This window comes from Trachypithecus francoisi, unplaced genomic scaffold (assembly GCF_009764315.1).
Source record: "Trachypithecus francoisi isolate TF-2019V2 unplaced genomic scaffold, Tfra_2.0 Lachesis_group12, whole genome shotgun sequence".
NCBI classification, from domain to species: Eukaryota; Metazoa; Chordata; class Mammalia; order Primates; family Cercopithecidae; genus Trachypithecus; species Trachypithecus francoisi.
Window position 1 is genome coordinate 93227407 of NW_022681457.1, and position 18120 is coordinate 93245526.

Sequence of the window (18120 nt, forward strand, 5' to 3'; positions counted from 1 at the left end):
ATGGTTAAGCACTCAATGAATGTTTAGCTCATTATAAAAAACCTTTACATTATCAGGTCTAATCTCTTAAAATGATCATCGCGGTTGCTGTTACCATTTATTAAGCCCTTAATGAATTCCAAGCACTGAGCTGAATGCTTAGCATGTTTGTCTCATTTAATCCTCCCACCAACTCCAGGAGGTAGGTGAGTACTACTGTTCCCCGTTTAAGTTGGAAAGACCTGTCCAATAACACACACAGCCGAACAGAGTAGAGGTTCAAACCCAGCTCTGTCTTAACATCCCACACCCTTGGCCCTGGGAAAGGGAAGGACTGGCCCAGGACACACAGCAAGGGGCTGCAGGGCCAGGGTTTCTTTAGGGGCAGATTCAGAGGTAGTAATCAGGTTTGGGGCGCTTGAGGCAAGCCTCGCTCTTTATAACAGCACACCCATGCCCAACATCGGAGGAGCAGGGGTGGCTGGTGGAGGTTGCTGAGGCCCTGGCTAGGGCATCTCCAGCCCCATCTGTACCCTTGTCCACTGCAGGACTGGCCCAGGTGGGCCTGGGCTCGCTGGCCCCAGGAACAAGGCTAAGGAGGGGCCAGGCTGACCCCCCACCGTCAGAGACGTCTGAACCACAGCAATTCCATCTTGAATAGGGGCTGGGTAAAATAAGGCTGAGACCCATTGGGCTGCATTCTCAGACAGCTAGGCATTCTAAGTCACAGGATGAGACAGGAGGTCAGCAAAAGATACAAGTCATAAAGATCTTGCTGATAAAACAGGATGTGGAAAGAAGCCGGCCAAGAGGCGCGGTGGCTCACGCCTCACTTTGGGAGGCCGAGGCGGGTGGATCACGAGGTGAGGAGATCGAGACCACCCCGGCTAACACGGTGAAACCCCGTCTCTACTAAAAATACAAAAAAATTAGCCGGGCGTGGTGGCGGGCGCCTGTAGTCCCAGCTACTAGGGAGGCTGAGGCAGGAGAATGGCGTGAACCCGGGAGGCGGAGCTTGCAGTGAGCTGAAATCGTGCCACTGCACTCCAGCCTGGGCAACATAGCAAGACTCCGTCTCAAAAAAAAAAAAAGAAGTCGGCCAAAACCCACCAAAACCAAGATGGCAGCACGAGAGTGACCTCTGGTCGTCCTCACTGCTGCACTCCCACTAGTGCCATGACAGTTTACAAACGTCATGGCAATGTCAGTAAGTGACCCTATATGCTCTAAAAAGGGGAAGCATGAATAATCCACCCCTTGTTTAGCAGATAATCAAGAAATAATCATAAATATGGGACACCAGCAGCCCTAGGGGCTGCTCTATGGAGTAGCCTTTCTTTCTTTCCTTCCTTCCTTCCTTCCTTCCCTCCCTCCTTTCTTTATTTTTTTGAGATGGAGTCTCGCTATGTTGCCCAGGCTGGAGTGCAGCCTCCCAAAGTGCTTGGATTACGGGCGTGAACCACCGCGCCCTGCCGGAGTAGCTATTCTTTTATGCCTTTACTTTCCTAATAAACTTGTGTTCACTTTACTGCAGGGATTCACCTCTAATTCTTTCTTGCATGAGATCCAAGAACTCTCCTCTTGGGGGTCTGGATCTGGACCCCTTTCTGGTAACAACACAGATCAGCAGCGGCAGGGCGGATGGAGCTGGAGCGGGATCCTTGGCCTCAGCCTTGAGACCCGGCGGGCCGCACCCACCCGTCCGCGCGCCAGAGCTTTCTTGGAAGGTCCCCGTAGAAAATTCCAGCCTCGCGGGGCCACTGAACTGCCTCCGAACGGGGTTTTTCCGACGGGGCGGGTCCGGGGGCCACGGAGGGGGTGCGAAGGGGCCGCCGCCCCTTTGGGGCTCCCCGCCGGCCTTGGCTCCCTGGGGACGGGCGGGCGGGCCGCGGGAGCCGGGCTCTGGACGTCCTGGCAAACAGGAAGCGAGACAAAGGCGGCCGCTTATCGGGCGCCCGCATTCCTTTCAGGTGATGCCCGTGAGGCCGGGGGAACGCGGCGGTCCTGAGGGGCTGCCAGGGGCCCCGGGGGACCACCCCGCCGCAGTCCCTCGGCGACTCAGGGTGCCCGTGACTCCCCGCTGGCTGGAGGTGGCGGCAGGGAGGATTCCTTGCGCTCGGGGATCCCCCTCCCAGGCACAGGCTCTTGGGCTCCCAGAAAGGAAGGAGAACCAGCCTGGCATCTGTGCCCAGAGGGACGCAGCGGAGACTCGGGAGGGGCGTGGAGGTGAAAGAATGGGCCTTATCCACTCAGTCATTCCATATACTGGAGGGTCACCCTATACCAGGGTTTTGGTGTGGGTACCAGGAATGAAACAGACCACCCCTGCCCTCTAGGAATTTCCAGCCCAATGGGGAAGGTCAATAGATCCCAGATACCTGAACTATTGGGTGAAGGGCAGAGTGCAGATGATTTGAGGGAGGGTCTAACCCACGCCAGATGGGGGTGGGGTGGCCTGGGCTGCTTGCACAGCCTCTGGCATGTCAGCGGCCCTTCACCGGCATTGTCTGGGAGAAGGAACCCTGGAGCGGGACAAGGGGTGGATGGCATGGAAGGGCATCTGGCCCGGGGAGCAGCATGAGCAAATGCCTGGCAGTCTGCATGTGTACCCGGCATTTGAGAGGCAGCAAGGAGCTGGTGACGAGGTTGGGCGGGTGGGTTCTGATGGCCTTGGAGCCAGGCTGAGGCCTGGCTTATTGTGCTGGCACTGGGAACCTGGGGAGGTAGGATGGGAAGCAGGCTCAGCTTGGCCCAAGAGCAAGGGGAAGAGAGGCCCCCCTTGTCTGGGTGGCTTGGAGAGACTGATCTACAGAGACAGAGGCTCCAGCTTCTGTGGGCTGTGCCCCCCTTGCCTGCTGGGTACTGGCACGGGTTCAGCTGATAGGAGGGCAGGGCTCCCCCTTCAGGCAGCAGCTGACTCAGCGTCTGAAAGGTGGTTCCCACGGTTCAGGTTTCTCTCTAGGGCCAAAGGCCATGCCATCCATGCCCCTCCCCTAAGTGGGTCAGTGCCCAGGGCATTGACAATTAGGGCTTAATGGCAGTTAGGATTTCCAGTACCCCCCCCCCCCCCCCCCCCCCGTCAACCAGCAACGCCTCAGGCAGCCCTTTCTGCTGTCTAACCACTGCCACCCCAACTTTGGCTTGACTTTCCACTCCCAGAGGTTCCATGACACTGTAGTTACCAATACTTTGGTTTTATTTCAAAACAGTGAGAAGAAAAATAAATATCTGAAGAATAAGAATACAGGGCTGGGTGCGGTGGCTCATGCCTGCAATCCCAGCACTTTGGGAGGCAGAGGCAGGTGGATCATTTGAGCCCAGGAGTTCAAGACCAGCCTGGGCAACATAGTGAGATCCCTCTCTTTATGAAAAATACAAAAATTAGCCAGGTGTGATGGTGCACCTGTAGTCCCAGCTACTCAGCAGGCTGAAGTGGGAGGGTCACTTGAGCCCAGGAGTGAGGGGTTACAGTAAGCCCTGATGGACCACTGCACTCCAGCCTGGGCAAGGGAGCAAGACCCTGCCTAAAAAAACAAAAGAATACAGGAGTGGGGTGGGGTAGGTAGTGGGGCTGGAGACTTGGAGACTTGAGGTGTCCTGGCTTTGGTAGTCTTGAGTGGGGGCGCCAGGGGCCTGGGATCTGCGGCTGTGATCTTCCCAAGCCAGGCCCTTCCCGGTCCCCACTGGGAGGTCTGGGGGCTCCGCCAGCCTGGCCTGCCCGCCGCTCCCAGGCGGGGCGCTGCGTCAGCGGAACCCGCGCCGGGATTAGCGCCCTGGCGCCGGCCTGCGCCCCGGCTCTGTTGGGGGAGGCTGGGGTCACCGCCCCATAGGGGCCTCTTCCGCCGGCCCTCAGCCTGGATCCCAGGCCAGACCCCGCGTGGTGCCCACAGCCTCAGTGATGACCCATGTCCTCCATGCCCACGCGGCCCCAGACGCCCAGCACGAAGCTCTCGATGTCGCACTCATTGACGCCACGCACGATGCGGAAGTGGCCTCTCTCGCCCCAGGCTGGGCCCCAGGAGTTGGCCGCAGTCTGGGAATAAGGAGGGGTGGTGAGAAGGGGAATGGGAGTGGGGCGAGGGGAAGAGGGGGCGGGGAAAGGGTCAGCGGCCTCACCCAGTATTTGAGTGTCCTTCCATCTGGCAACGTCTCCTCTCCCCATCTGTGGGCAGAGCAGGGGAAGGGGAAGGGCGCTGGGTCTACCTGCTCTCAGGAGCTCCAATCTCGGAAACCTGCCCCATCCAGCCCCCAGTTGCCTTTGGAGGGCTGGGTACACCCTTAGGGCTCAGGCAGGTCTCTGTACCTCTCTGCATCTCCCTCACTCTCATATCTGTAGGTCGGTGCACCCAGGCCCAGCATGGGAGGGGGTGGGGCACCAAGGGTACAAGTGGAGGCGAGGTGAGCGGAAGAGGAGGGAACCTGGGTCCTCCAGAGACCCACCTCCTGGGGGCCAGTTCTGTGGGACCACATATCCACCTGCCCTCCCTCACTTGGGGATCCAGGGAGGTGTAGGTGCCAAGGACCAGAAGGAAGACACTCTGAGAATATATGAGTATCTTAGAGACCCCCAACTCCCACCGTAAAGCACATTTCACTGAGTTCATTGAAGTCAGTGACCCTAACATCTATATTCTCTAAATTGGATAGGGAAACTGAGGCCAGGGGAGCGACCTCACAGGTCACTCGGTGGGTCAGGCAGAGCCGGGACAGGTGTTGAGGTGGGGAGCGGTTGAGAAACTCTTGAGGCTCTCTTCATATTTCATTGGGGTTCTTTTATCCCAATGTCAGGAAGGAACAGTTCCCAAAAAGCCTTCAGAGGCTCCCAACCTCCAGTTCGACCCAGGGCAAGTCCTTTCTCTTTCTGAGTCTCAGTTTTCTCCCTATTGAAATGATGAGAGTAGTCCTGGCTCTTTAGAGAGGTTGTAAGAACCCAAGGCAGGCTCCAGAGCCCCTAGCACAAACCTTGCTGTCCCCAACCCTCTCTGTCCACACACCCCTCACCCTGTGATCTTGACTGAGTGGGTCCCATGCCGGCGGTATCTCTCTGGCCTCCCAAGGCTCATTGGCGTGTGGCTGTAGATGCCTCCCTTGTATAGGAAGAAGTCTTCATGCACCTCCATGAGGGCTGTGGGCAGATGTCAAGGTTGGGTCCGCTCAGCTCATTGGCACAGGCACTGGTGCCTGAGTCTGTTGAGGTGTGCCCAGGCACCAGGGTCCCTCCATACCAAAGCTCTAAGTGCTCCCTCCAGGCGCTGCCTGTGGGAGGGGAGGTCCCTTCTGTGCCACTGTGCCCAGTCTCAAGCAGGCACAAGCTTCTGGAACCAGGGTGCTGGATGAGGGGTGTTTACCTTGGACAGGGCCATTCTCCATCAGCTCCTTCATGATCTCCTTGTCCTGGAGGGCAGGGGATGGACAGACAGCATCTGTCAGGGGTGAGACTACAGCGTTTCACAACCCTCCTGCCTTGGTGCCCTCACCCAAGTGCTGACTTACACTGGAGCCGAGACGGTAGACAGGAGTGACCTGGTAGATGTCATTGTTATTAACATGGCTGTTGGGGCAGCGGGCAGTGGCCTGGCGCTTGCCCCGACCCATGGCTCGGCTGTGCATCATACAGGGTGGCGCGGGGCCAGCCTCGTCTCGCTCGCGGCCCGAGAAGGGGTAGCAGTGGTCAGACACCACCCTGCAGAGGCAGCAAGAGGGAGCAAAGGCAGAAAGACTCAGTGCATCATGGCCTAGGCCATGCCCACGGAGCCCCTCGCCCTCTTCTCTGCCCACATCCCCTGTTGCTGCATACCCTCGGCGACGCAGGAACCACCAGGCACCATCGAGATGCCCACCGCGGCAGCCCTGCTGCTGGTGGGTGTCACAAGACAGCAGGTTCTGGGGTGACAGGACAGGCGTCATGTGTCCCAGAGAATGGATTGAGACACGATCGGATGCCACAGCTGGTAGGGTGAGGCAGAGGAGCTGTCAGGAGTCTCAGGATTTGGCCCTCCTCTCCCAGGCGCCAGCGCTTGCCCTTGGCTTACCTGCTGTGGAGAAGGCCCAGGAGCCTGCACAGTTGCCCTGGTCAAGAGGCTCATGAATCAGGTTGGGCCACTTCTCAGAGGCCTCAAAGGCCGTGGGAAGCACCTCCCCTGGGTTCAGCACTGTCTGCAAGATAAAGGTTGCCCTGTCTGCCTCCTGCTCTGCCCTGGCCTGCCCCTCGGGTGCCCATTGGCACTGGAGGGCCACCAAGTCCAGGGCCTTCTGCAGTTTAATCTTGAGCCCTCCTGCTGCTACAGGATTCCAGCTGCCTCCAACTTTGACTTGTGTTGAAGAACCAAGCACCATTTAGTGCCTCCCAGGTATCAGGTGGAGGTGACTAGTCCTGCTTCCCAGATGAGGCAGCTAAGGCCAGGCACAGGGAAGTGGCCAGGCCAGGCCCCTCAGCTTTCCATTCTCAGCCCCTGCTTCTTTCCTCTGCACCTTCTGATCAGCCTCAGCTTTCTTCAGGCCTTAGCTTCAGGCCCCAAAGGGCAGGGGAGGGAAGAGGCAGTAGGGTCCCGTGACCAGGCAGGCTGCCAACACAAACAGCAGGAGGCAGAAAATAGCCAGAGGCCCAGGGGAATAAGGGCAGGGCCAGGGTCTGGTCACCCCAGGACGAAGACTCGGCAGGGAGGGCCACTCCTGCCAGCCCCTGCCTCCCCACTGCCTGCCACGGATGGACAAATGCTCCAGCCCGTGTCTCAGTCCAGGTCTGCTGAAGCTCCCCTTCGTCACCCTTTCACTTTGGACCTGGTTCCCATTCCTCTCCCAGAGGGTCCCATTGGTGGGAAGGGAGAAGCCCTCTCCTCCCTTGGGGTTTGGCTAAATCGGCATTTATTTCCGAGAACTGCTGCCCTCTGGCCAGAGCTGGAGGAGTGTCTGTCCTTCCCTTCCCAAAATACCAAGGTGACCCCCTGTCCCCTTGGGCCCTGACCCAGCTGTACTGAGACCAACAGCATTTTTCCCAGGCTGGATAGATCAGGGGGGAGCTGATGCCAGGACCACAAAACTCAATCTGAGCATCAGTTCTTCCAGTGCAGCACATCCTTTGGAAGCAGGAAACAGAGGCCCAGAGAAGGGGAGTAACTTGTCCAGGGACACACAGCCTTGTAGTAGGGGATAGTCCAGGCCCTTGGAGGAGCAGGGCACAGGACCAGCATCCCTGAGGTTCTGAGCCATGGGGAGATGGCAGGATTGTGGGAAAGGATGAACTTACATAAATTTCATGCATGTTCATGACCAAGGAAGATGGGCGGATGGTTCCCAGGCGGTAGCGAATGCCCTCATCCAGGGTCATGCCCCAGAAGGCGCTGTGGTTCCCAGCCTGCCAGCTAAAGGAGAGGGGATGGAAGGAAGTCACAGATCTGCCAAGGCTCGGGGTCCTGGGGTAGGTGCATGTAAGTGGGAGAGATGCACAGTGGCTAAGTGCACACACAATCAAATCTGGGTGTAGGAGTGGCCTGCTGGATGTGCCCCACAGCAAAGCATGTGTGTATACATGCATGTGTGTGCATGCGTGCCCACTGACGGTGCTTCTAGGGCCTCTTACCCATAGTTGCCCTGGTTGATGGCTTTGATCATGTCTGGATCCACCAGGCATGGTTCTTGGTCACATTGCCACTGCCTGTTCTCCTGGCAGGTGCTGGTGAGAAAAGTAGAGAAGGAAAGGGTAAGTGGGGGACTGGGGACCCTCTGAAGTAATATGGCCTCGGAGGTTAACAAGGGCCAGGGAGTCTGTAGCAACGACTATGGGAGAATCTCTGGGTGATCCCATCCAGACTGGTGGCTTTAAATGTCAACGTCTAGTTCATGATTCTCAAGATTGTATCTGTGGCCCAGATCTCTGCCTGAACTCGAGTCAAGGATCTCATGGCTACTCAACATCACTACCCTGAACCGAAACATACCCTGAACCAAATTCCTGATCTGCCACACCTATTCCCCCTACAGTTCTCAGAAAATGGCAACTCCATCCTTCCTGGAGTTTGGGCCCCAAACCTGGCAGTCTCCGCTGACTTCCTCTCACATGCTGATCCAGTTCATCCGCGTATCCTGTGGGTCTACCTTAAAAACATGTCCAGAATCCGAACCGCTCTCATTCTCTCCTGCACCCGCCCCACAAGTCCGATCACCTCTCACCTGGATTCCTGCTGTGGCCTCCTCACTGTGGGTGCTCCCTGCATCTGCTCCTTGCCCCCCTTCCCAGGGTATTTTTAACACAGCTGCCAGAGTGACCCTGCTAAACCTAAGTCATGTCATGTCGTTCTTCTGCCCAAAACCCTCCACTGGCTTCACAGCACAGAATAAGAGCCAAAGTTTGGTGATAACAAGGCCCTGCACGATCTGTCCTCCTGTCCCCTGACCCCCTCCTCCTCCTAGTTCTGCTTCCAAGGCTCCAACTAGGCTGGCCCCTAATGTTCACAGCGATCTGCCTCCTCCCTACCCTCCCCTTCACCTTTTTTTTTTTTTTTTTTTTTGAGACAGGGTCTTGCTCTGTTGCCCAGGCTGGAATGCAGTGGTGTGATCTCGGCTCACTGCAGTCTCTGCCTCCCAGGCTCAAGTGGCCCTCCCACCTCAGCCTCCTAAATAGCTGAGACTACTGGTGTGTACCACCACACCCAGCTAATTTTTGCAATTTTTGTAGAGATGGGGTTTTGCTATGTTGCCCAGGTTGGTCTCAAATTCCTGGCCTCAAGTGATCCACCCGCCTTGGCCTTCCAAAGTGCTGAGATTACAGGTGTGAGCCACAGGCCCGGCCTGTTTATATTGCTTATACCTGTTTCCTCACAGGCTGTAAATTCCTTAAGGGCAGGTATTATTTGGTATTTTCAGTGCCTGGGAAAACAAAACCTAGCACATAGTAAGCACCCAATGAATATTTGTTAACTGAGTCAATGACTGAGGCCATATGCTGAACTGACTAAGAGCATGGGTTCTGGAATTCAAATTCCGGGTTCCAGTCCTAGCCCACTAGCTGTATCATCCTAGGAGAATCATTCAAGCTCTGTCTCTCTCAATGCCGTTGCCCATAAAATAAGGATAATACAGTGGTACCACTTTCCAGGGATTCAATGACAGGCTTGTAAAGCATTTAGCACTGGGCCTGGCCCATCGTGAAGTGCTCAGAATTAATATCTACTATCACCATTCTCGCTACAGGAACCCCAGACCCCACTTCTCTGGAGCTTCAGACTCATATCCCACTGACCTTCTGACATCTGTGGATGTACAAAATGCATCTCGAACTCAAAATAGCCCGTCTGCCTCCCACAGGTCTGCTCTTCCCTAACATCTTCAAGTCTGAAAATGGCACCCAATTGTTCACATCAGAGCTCCATGTGGTCTGTGGTGTCCGCCCACATGTCCCCTATCAGCAGGGCTTGGAGATGGCACATGAGGAATCCACCTACCTCTCGCCCCCCTACTGTGGCCACCCTACTCCCGTCCCTCATCACCTGTCACCTGGACCATGGCACTGCCTTATTCACCAAGTCCGCTACCTCTTTAGGATTCCCGGCCATCCCCTCCCTACACACCCCAAAGCCAGACAGATCTTTGAAGAGCATAAATCAGACCGTGTACTCTCTACGTGGCTTCCTGTGACTCCGAACAAAATGCAGAATCCTCAGCACAGCTGATGTGACCCATGGAACGTGACCTGTAGCTCCTTGGGGTGTCTCTCCCCTACCCCAGCTCCAGCTAAAATGAGCTCAGTCACCTCCTGGCCTTCCCACAAGCCGCTCCTTCCACCTAGGCCAGGCCTCTTCTATCCTTCTCCCTGGTCTCAGCATAAACGTCCCTTCCTCAGAGTGGCTTTCCCACTCACTCCCTACTCTAAACTGGGACCCCCGTTATCCTCTCTTTTCCCTACAACACAGGGCAGTTTGTCAGGATATATTCATTTGCTGTCTTTCCACGCCCCTCACCTTAACTAGAAGTGGGTCAAGGACTGTGTCTGTTGCATTCCCGCTCCTTCTCCTGAGCTCAGCATAGTGCCTGTCATGCAGTAGGTCTTTAATAATAGGTGCCGACTGAAGGGTTGCATTCTATGAATTCTATAATGCTTTTACAAGCTCCTAACTCTGTTATTACAAGAAGCTGAACTGCTTCCTTCCAAGCTGCCCCAGGCTCCCACCTCCAATGTTGCCTTTTAAGGAGCCTCAAGGGGAGCCAAGACCCAGTATGGCTGGGCTTTCCAGCCCCAGGAGCGGCGGGGGCATTTCTGGGGAGGGCCAGAGGAGTCTGCGGGGCTGGGGAGGCTCTCCTCATTCTTCCTTTCCCCTCTGCACACCAGGCTGTTCCTCCTCTGCACACCTAGGCAGCAGCACCCGACTAGACTCTGGAAGCATCCTCTGCGGGCTCCGACACCCTGGACGCTCCCCCACCCTCGCCCCTAGAGCCTTCAAGGGCAGCAGGGTGTTCGGTCCTTTCCTGCCATCTCCTCCTTTGCCCCCAGGGCTGCCCACACAGGTCTAGGCAGGGCCAGTGGTAGCAGGTCCCAGCATTCCAAAGGGGGCCTAAGGGGCCAGGGACAGCAGTGAGAGAGAGCATTAACCCCTCAATGTCCAGAGCCATCCTATCAGAACCTGCAGACGGGCAGGCATGTTTTATCCTTTTGAACACACACACACACACACACACAGTGCACACAGTCACGCTGCACACCCAGACATGTACTGAAACGTCCCTCCCTCGCTGTGACCCGGACACCCCTCACCCTAGTAAGGCAATGGAAATAGCTTATGCGCAATGCATTCCAAAAAGTTTCCTTCTCTCTGGGGCCTCGTAGTCCCAGGCAAAGAGGGAGTGGGGGTGGAGTGGGTGCAGGGCCTCCTCCTCCAAGTCGCAGGCTCCCCATTATTTCTATTAGGGTGTTCAGGGTTTCCTACCCGGCCCTTCTCCACTGCCCATCTCAGACTGAATAGGGGGGTACCCATGATCCCTTCCTCCTCCTGCTGGGAATGGTGGGGAGGGGTGGGGAAGGAAAGAGGGGCCACATTTCAGGGAAGGCCCTGCTAGAGGCTGGCTGGCCGCCCGCTCAGCCATCCCTGACACTCATCCGCTCAGGGCAGCGGATGCTGCAGTCAGAGCTTTCCTTCCTGGCGCCCCCTTCTCCCTGTGACTCTGTGGTGACAGCAGGAATAGCTGGGAGGAGTGGCCCAGCCCAAACCAGGAGGGGTGGGGAAGGACTTTCAGTTCAAGGGTGACTCCTGGGCCAGGCACCCATGGCTGGCCATGCTTGAGGAATGCTGTTGGAATGATGTGAGATAAGTTGATTTGGTCAGTGTTAAAATTCCTCTGTTGCAGATGAGGAAACTGAGGTTCAGAGAAGGGAAAAGACTTCTCCCTTGCAAAAGGGGGACAGGGATAGGATTTGAACTAAGTCTGTCAGCCACAGGCTCACAAAGCAAGACCTCTCTAGGTTCCAAACACTCACCAACGGTTACAGTTGTCCCAGTAGGTTCCCAAGACCGGATAGATACGACCTCCATGCATACATCCTGTTGGAAGGAAAGAGAAGAGAAGTGGAACCAGAGCCAGAGAGGATGGGCTGATTGGCCAGGTCCTCAGAGGTCAGGTACCTTGAACCTTTCCAAGCTCATATCTCTCTCTCTCTCACACACACACACACCAGCTCTCACTGAAATTAAAGCCAAACTATAACTGAAGACAACACACACACACACACACACACCAGCTCTCACTGAAATTAAAGCCAAACTATAAATGAAGACAACACACACACACACACCACACACACACACCAGCTCTCACTGAAATTAAAGCCAAACTATGAAGATAACACATACACACACACACAACAGCTCTCACTGAAATTAAAGCCAAAATTACAACTGAAGACATCACACACACACACTCACACCAGGTCTCACTGAAATTAAACTATAACTGAAGACATCTCCTGCAGGGTCACACACGAACTGCTCTTTGGGAAGTTCTTCATTGATTCCAACCTGGATTCCTCTTACTTTACTTGGATGCCAGCCACAACATTCCTGGGATCCTTTTCTGTTTAAATAAGTTAGGGCTTGGAGATGTGGAGTGGGAGGAGCATGGGGAAGCCAAAGTCCAGAGAAGGTAAGCGACTGCCCTAAGATAACACAGCACTCTGAGATGACAGCTCAGGTGTGCAGTCTGCCGGCCCAAGCCCCATGGAACTGTGGGAGGGAACGCAAGTGATTCTCCTATTGGACAGGGGCAAGTGCATGGAAAAGGATGATGACGAGGCTGAAAGCAGGAACAGATGTGACCCATCTCCCAGGTATGAGCAGCCATCTCGGGACACAAGATCGTAGAATCCTCGGCAAGGGCAGAAAAATGGCTAAGATGACCCTCACCAACCCATATGTGCCTTATCAGCCCAAGAGTGAGTCAGCAGGTGCGGCCAGCACCTTCCGTGTCTGGAATAGAGACAGGATTGGGAGAAAATGTGGAAGGCTGCCCTTTCCCTGGGCCATCTTAGAATTTTAACCAAGGAGCTTCTTCCAGTCTTGCTGGAGAGAGTAAAGTTCCCAGAGGGGCAGGGAAGAGCCCCAGATTCTACAGAGCCTCCCCTGGAAATGTCAGTGCATCCATCAGCTTTGCTCCTGAGCCTTGCTGAATCTAGGGTGGACAAAGTGACCCGCCCTCCTGGCCATCTTAGTGCCCACCTTGGATCGGGGGAAAAGGGGGTGGCACGCCGAGGCAGAAGTCCCAGAAGTCGGGGCAGCAGTCGGAGACCGTGCGGTTGCAGAAGAGGTCACAGTAACAGATGGCGCCCAGGTAGGGCAGGGCACAGTCGTCGGCACGGCCGCGGCAGCACAGGTCCTGCTCCTGGCAGTACCGGCCTCCCGCGTCCCGGATGCCCCGCAGGTGCAGACCCGGTGCTAGCTCCCGGCGCACACGACCCTGCTTGGCACCCAGAGCCACGTGGCCAGCCAGCGACAGCAACAGCAGTAGCCCCAGTGGACATCGCCACATGGTGGCTCCTGGGCCCTGGGGGGCAGAGATGGCGGGCAGCAGAGGCTCCCTGGCACACCAGGGATGGGTCTCCCAGCTTCCTGGAGCTGTGAGTTCAAGAGGGCCCAGCAGGGAGGGAGATCCCGATTCCTGAGTCCACAGGAAGGACACGGGCAGAGGAGCCCCAGTGTGTGGGTCCTGGCTATAGGGGGATGGGGACTGGGCAGAAACGGAGCCCCTCCCTGACCGAGGCAGAGACCTTCAAGGATAAGGAAGTGAGGGTGGTGGCATTCTTGGTGCTCCCACCCAGCACTCATCCTGTGCACCCAAGTTCTTCTCTCCTGTCCTGGGCCCCTCTGCCCTCCAGCAGCCTCCATCCCTGACCTGGGTCATTGACTTTGTGCTTTCTTGTCTCCCCCGTCTTTTGGGTCCCCCTCTCTTCTGTTCCTGTGTCCCTCTGTCCCCCTCCACTGCCCCTCTGTCTGCCATCTGTCTTGGTTCCTCTACCTGCCCCCTCTTCCTGTTTCTTCTCATTCTACACCTTCCACCCTCGGATCAGGGGAGCGTCCCTACCTGGTAAGGGAGTGGGCTGGGGCCCAGGCTGCCCCGCGCGCCTCCGCCTCCTGGCTCTGCGACCGCCGGACGCTCAAAGTCAAGAGAGGAGCGCGGGGCGGGGCGCTTTTTGTACGCCCGCCCTCTGCACCGCCCCAGCGGGGGTGGAAGGGAGGGGCGCCTGGCTTGTACCTGGAGTAACTACCCCACAACTCAAGGGCTTGCAGAGTGGAGAAACGACAAGCACACGATTGTCCTGGCTGGGTCTCTGGTGGTGGAAGCTGTTCCCTTAGGGGAACCGCAAGCAGGAAGGATTGTGGTCTCACACTGGGAAGGACTTCCCAGTGGACATGCCTGTGGAGCTGAGGGGCTCTGGTGGAGAAGGGGAGATACGGGCAGCTGAGCTCTGGGTTATGCACACAAGTTTGGGAAATGATGGGGAGAGCATGTGAGGCAAAATTCTCTAAGCCTCCCCTGACCCCTTAGTTATGCAAACAGCCGTGCACACCCCTCTGTGCCCCCTAGGCTTGGGTACCGCCTCCCTGGCTGCCCCAGCTCCTAGGAGTGATTGGAATTCCAGGAGTATGATCCTTCGGTGCCTTGGTGGCTCATCCCTGGGAGGTGGCAGGGTGTGGGGGAGGCCTCTGCACCCTTTGACTCCTTGTTGAGTCTGCCCTCCCTTGCCTTCTTGGGCCCCTCACCGAGCACTGCCCTCTCTAGCAAACCCAAGGGCATCCTGCTTGGCACCTGTCCCCCTCCAAGGGCCCAAAGGCGAGGGCCCTACCAGCTGGCACCCCCTGCAGAGGCCCTCCTTCCTGCCCCAGGCATAAACCTTTCTTTGCCCAGGCTGGCCTAGGACCCAAACAATGGGGCTTCTGTCCCGCCAGGTCTGCTGTCACCTTTTACTTCCCTATTGAGCAACGCCCTCTCTTCAACAGGTTAGGCCCAGGCCAGAGGTCTCCACCAGCACCTGGACAAACCCTCCCAGGCCCAGGCCTGAGCCTCACATGCTGGCCCCTGGGGAGGCATCAGGGACTCCCTTTACCCTCCCACTGACCTCCCTGCAAACCTCCCCCAAACCAAGGGGCATCCTCAGCTGGCCAGCCCCTGGGGGAAGGGAGAGAGCCGAGGATCACTGGCACCTGTGACTGGGTTACCCCTGCCATGGACCACTGGGTGGTGAGTCACCAAGGGGGTCCTGCCCTGGTGGGAGAGGGGGAGGGATAATGTCCGGGGCCCCATCACTGGCACTAGCACACCCAGGAGCTGCCCATCTGCTCCCTGCAGGGACCTGGGAGGACAAAGCCTAGGTGGGAGACTGAGGCTCAGAAGAACTCACCTGCCTGAGGTCATGCAGCCAGAACACAGGCTCCCTGCTTGCCACCAGCCCGCTCCTTTACCCCTCATCACCCTTAGTCACCCACTACAGGTCTCAACGTGCTCCTGGTTGGGAAGTCCCTTTTCTTATCTAACCTCCATTGGTCTTACTGCAAGACGGGCCCCTCGGTATTGGTAAATGTCATATCCTCAGGGTAAGAGATGAAGGCTGCTTTCTTTCAAAAGAGCTCATGCCCAGGGTTCCTACTTTTGTGGTACCTACTTTTTCATGGTTCTGGGGCTGGAGGCTGGTTCAGAAACATCTGGCCTATCTTTTGCCCAAAATCACACCCCGTAGGCTACCCTTGTGAGTCTGGCTGTGCTATCTCTATGTGCATGTATGCATGTGTCTATCTGAGTTGTGGTGTTTGTGGGGTGTTTCTGCCTCTGCTTGAGTCTGTCAGTCCACATCTGATCATCTGAGTTTTTTTTTTTTTTAGACAAGGTCTCACGTTGTCACCCAGGCTGGAGTACAGTGGTATGATCTCAACTCATTGCGCCTTGACCTCCTGGGCTCAAGCAATCCTCCCCCGTCAGCTTCCTGAGTAGCTGTGACTACAGGTGCACGCTGCCATGCCTGCCTACATTTTTTTTTGTATTTGTAGTAGAGTTGGGGTTTCACCATGTTGCCCAGGCTCGTCTCCAACTCCTGAGCTCAAGCGATCCGCCTGCCTTGGCCTCCCGAAGTATGTTTACCTGTCTATCTGCTATGTGCCTGTGTATCTGTGAGTCTGGATATTTTGGCTATCTGCCTGTCCTTGTCTGATTGACTGTCTGCTTGTCTAACCATTTACCTGTCCATCTGCTACATACCTGTGCCTCTGTGTGTATGTATCTGTCTGGATGTTGTCTCTTTGTCCATTATGGATCTGTCTGTCTGCCAGTGTGTGTTGTGTGCCTGCATTTATGCACTTGTTGGCTTGTATGTCTGTGTGTGTGTCCTGCCTGTGCCTCCCTGTCTGTGAGGTGTCTGTGTATCTGTGTGGGGGTTGTGGCCATCTGCCTGCCCTTGTCTGCCTGTCTGTCTGTGCATAAGAGGCAAGGACTCAGAGCAGGGGATGGGAGCAGAGCCAGAGCCTCCCACCATCACTCAGCTTGGCACAGAGCCCGCCCGAGTGGAATTTTGTGACTCACTGGGTTCCTTGGCCAAGGAGGAAAAGGGCAGGGCCAGGGTTGATGGACACCCCCACTTTCCTTTTCCATGACCCTTTGACCCTTTGCCTCCTAGTGACTCTTAGTGACTCACTGACTTATTCCTTTTTTTTTTTTTTTTTGACGGAATCTTGCTCTGTTGCCCAGGCTGGAGTGCAGTGGTGTGATCTCAGCTCACTGCAAGCTCTGCCTCCCGGGTTCAAGCCATTCTCCTGCCTCAGCCTCCTGAGTAGGTGGGACTATAGGCACCCACCACCACGCCCGGCTAATTTTTTATATTTTTTAGTAGAGATGGGGTTTCACCGTGTTAGCCAGGATGGTCTTGATCTCCTGACCTTGTGATCCACCTGCCTCCGCCTCCCAAAGTGCTGGGATTACAGGTGTGAGCCACCGCGCCTGGCCGACTCATTGACTTATTCTTGAGCAAAGTGGGGCCTTATCCAAGGGCCTGGGACAGAGCAACAGGCAAGGAGACACCGGCAAGACCTCCGCCTCTGAGCCCTTCTGGTTTTTCAAGAGGCAGGCAGCCTGGGTCCCTGTGGTGGCTCTGTTCTCCCTCACTCTGGACCCCCGCAGCGCAGCCCCTCTCTGGGCGTTGGTACCAGCCTGTACCTAGATGCCTCCTGGAGGCCCTCTTGTGCTCTCTTACTTTTACAGAGGGAGGTGAAGCAAGAAAGGGACAGTGACATACCTAAGGACACACAGCAGAGCAGAGGCCCAGGCCTCTCCTTTCCCTGGAGTCCCAGAGCTGCCCACACCCCACAACCTTCACAACTGCTCCAAGTGCTCAGAATCCGCCGTTCTCCTCTGCGAGCTGAGCAGGGCCTTCGGGGAAGACAAAGACCTGTTGTCTGCTCGCCTCAGGTCCCTACCTGAGGACCCAATACTTGAGGCCTAGAAGTTCAGATGCTTGGAGCCCAAACAGCACCCCCGCCAAGGCTGGGGCTCCTTGTGGCTCCTTGTGGTCAGTGGGACATGTCCAGAGCTCAGGTCAGTGCTCCCTGGGACTGTGTCTGAGATCCAGTCCAGGCCTAATACTGTAGCCTATTGGGCCATGTTGTGATATGTTGGGGCTTCCCAGGGCTGCTGGACTGTTTTGTAGAAAGTCCCGCATCGAGGGCCGCATGACAGTCAGAGTGTGGTGCTGTCATAGCACGCTGGAGCTTGCAGCAGATAAAATTCCAGGCCATGTGGAAGTGTGTTGTACCACGCAATGGCATGCTTTACTGTTTGATTTTCTCATTCATTCAACACATATTTATTAAGCATTTACGATGTGCCAGGTTCTGTGCTAGGTGCCGAGTGTACTTTGTTGAACCAAACAGATGCAGTTCCTGCTATTGTGGAGTTTGCAATCTAATGCGAAGAGAGGCCGGGCGTGGCGGCTCATGCCTGTAATCCCGGCAGTTTGGGAGGCTGAGGCGGGTGGATTGCTTCAGCTCAGGGGTTTGAGATCAGCCTGGGCAACATGATGTAACCCAAAAATTCAAAAAATGACCTGGGCATGGTGGCATGCACCTGTGGCCCCAGCTACTCAGGAGGCTGAGGTGGGAGGACTGCTTGAGCCCAGGAGGCAGAGGTGGCAGTGAGCTGAGATTGTGCCACCACTGCACTCCAGCCTGGGTGACAAAGTGAGACTCCATCTCAAATAATAATAATACCAATAATGGGAAGATAGACAAATGCATAAGCAAACCACCCCTCCGACCCACAGATCAAGAAGTCATTCCAAAATGTGAAGCGTTCTGAAGAGATGCACGTAGTGTAAGAACCTGGTGTCATGTGCTGGTCAAGGTGGTCTCAGAGAGGAGATGACGTTTGAGCTGACACCTGAGGGATGAGAAGAAGGCAGCCATTCCCAGGGCCCAAGGGAGGTATCCTAGGAAGCTGGATCAGCATGAGCAGAAGCCCTGAGGCCTGGAACAAGTTGGTCTGCTTGAAAAGCAGGAGAGAGCCCTGAGCAGCTGAAGTGCAGCCAGCGAGGTGCGCAGAGGAGCAGGAAGGGGCTGGGAGAAGGCTGGGGCCAGATTATGCAGGACAGGCTGGATGAAGGGGCTTGAATTGTCTTCT

The 18120-nt window shown here is 56.1% G+C and overlaps 1 protein-coding gene across 2 annotated transcripts; it reads right to left on the reverse strand.

The window, feature by feature from the left end:
• Positions 1-3158: 3158 nt before the first annotated feature.
• TINAGL1 (tubulointerstitial nephritis antigen like 1) lies at positions 3159-13669 on the reverse strand. Of its 2 annotated transcripts, XM_033227377.1 has the most exons (12): positions 13543-13669; positions 12681-13005; positions 11447-11510; positions 7559-7651; positions 7226-7340; positions 6012-6135; positions 5777-5927; positions 5473-5662; positions 5328-5373; positions 4981-5104; positions 4096-4141; positions 3159-4012 (listed from the first exon to the last, which is right to left on the reverse strand). In XM_033227377.1, exons 2-12 carry the CDS (start codon positions 12988-12990, stop codon positions 3872-3874), a joined length of 1404 nt encoding a protein of 467 aa, XP_033083268.1. In that variant the 5' UTR covers positions 12991-13005; positions 13543-13669; the 3' UTR covers positions 3159-3871. The 2 variants fall into 2 exon arrangements, with proteins under 2 accessions (XP_033083268.1, XP_033083269.1); XM_033227378.1 differs by lacking the exon at positions 12681-13005 and having other exon boundaries at positions 3162-4012; positions 13543-13633.
• Between the last annotated feature and the right edge of the window lie 4451 nt (positions 13670-18120).

Bases quoted from the DNA above. Each gene is read 5' to 3' on its own strand.
- TINAGL1 (XM_033227377.1), bottom strand. From the start codon at position 12,990: ATGTGGCGATGTCCACTGGGGCTACTGCTGTTGCTGTCGCTGGCTGGC. The intron at 11,511-12,680 runs GTGGGCACTAAG...TCCTTCCAACAG, and splicing joins CCCTTTTCCCCCGATCCAAG to GATGTATGCATGGAGGTCGT. The intron at 5,928-6,011 runs GTAAGCCAAGGG...TCACCCTACCAG, and splicing joins CTGGGCCTTCTCCACAGCAG to CTGTGGCATCCGATCGTGTC.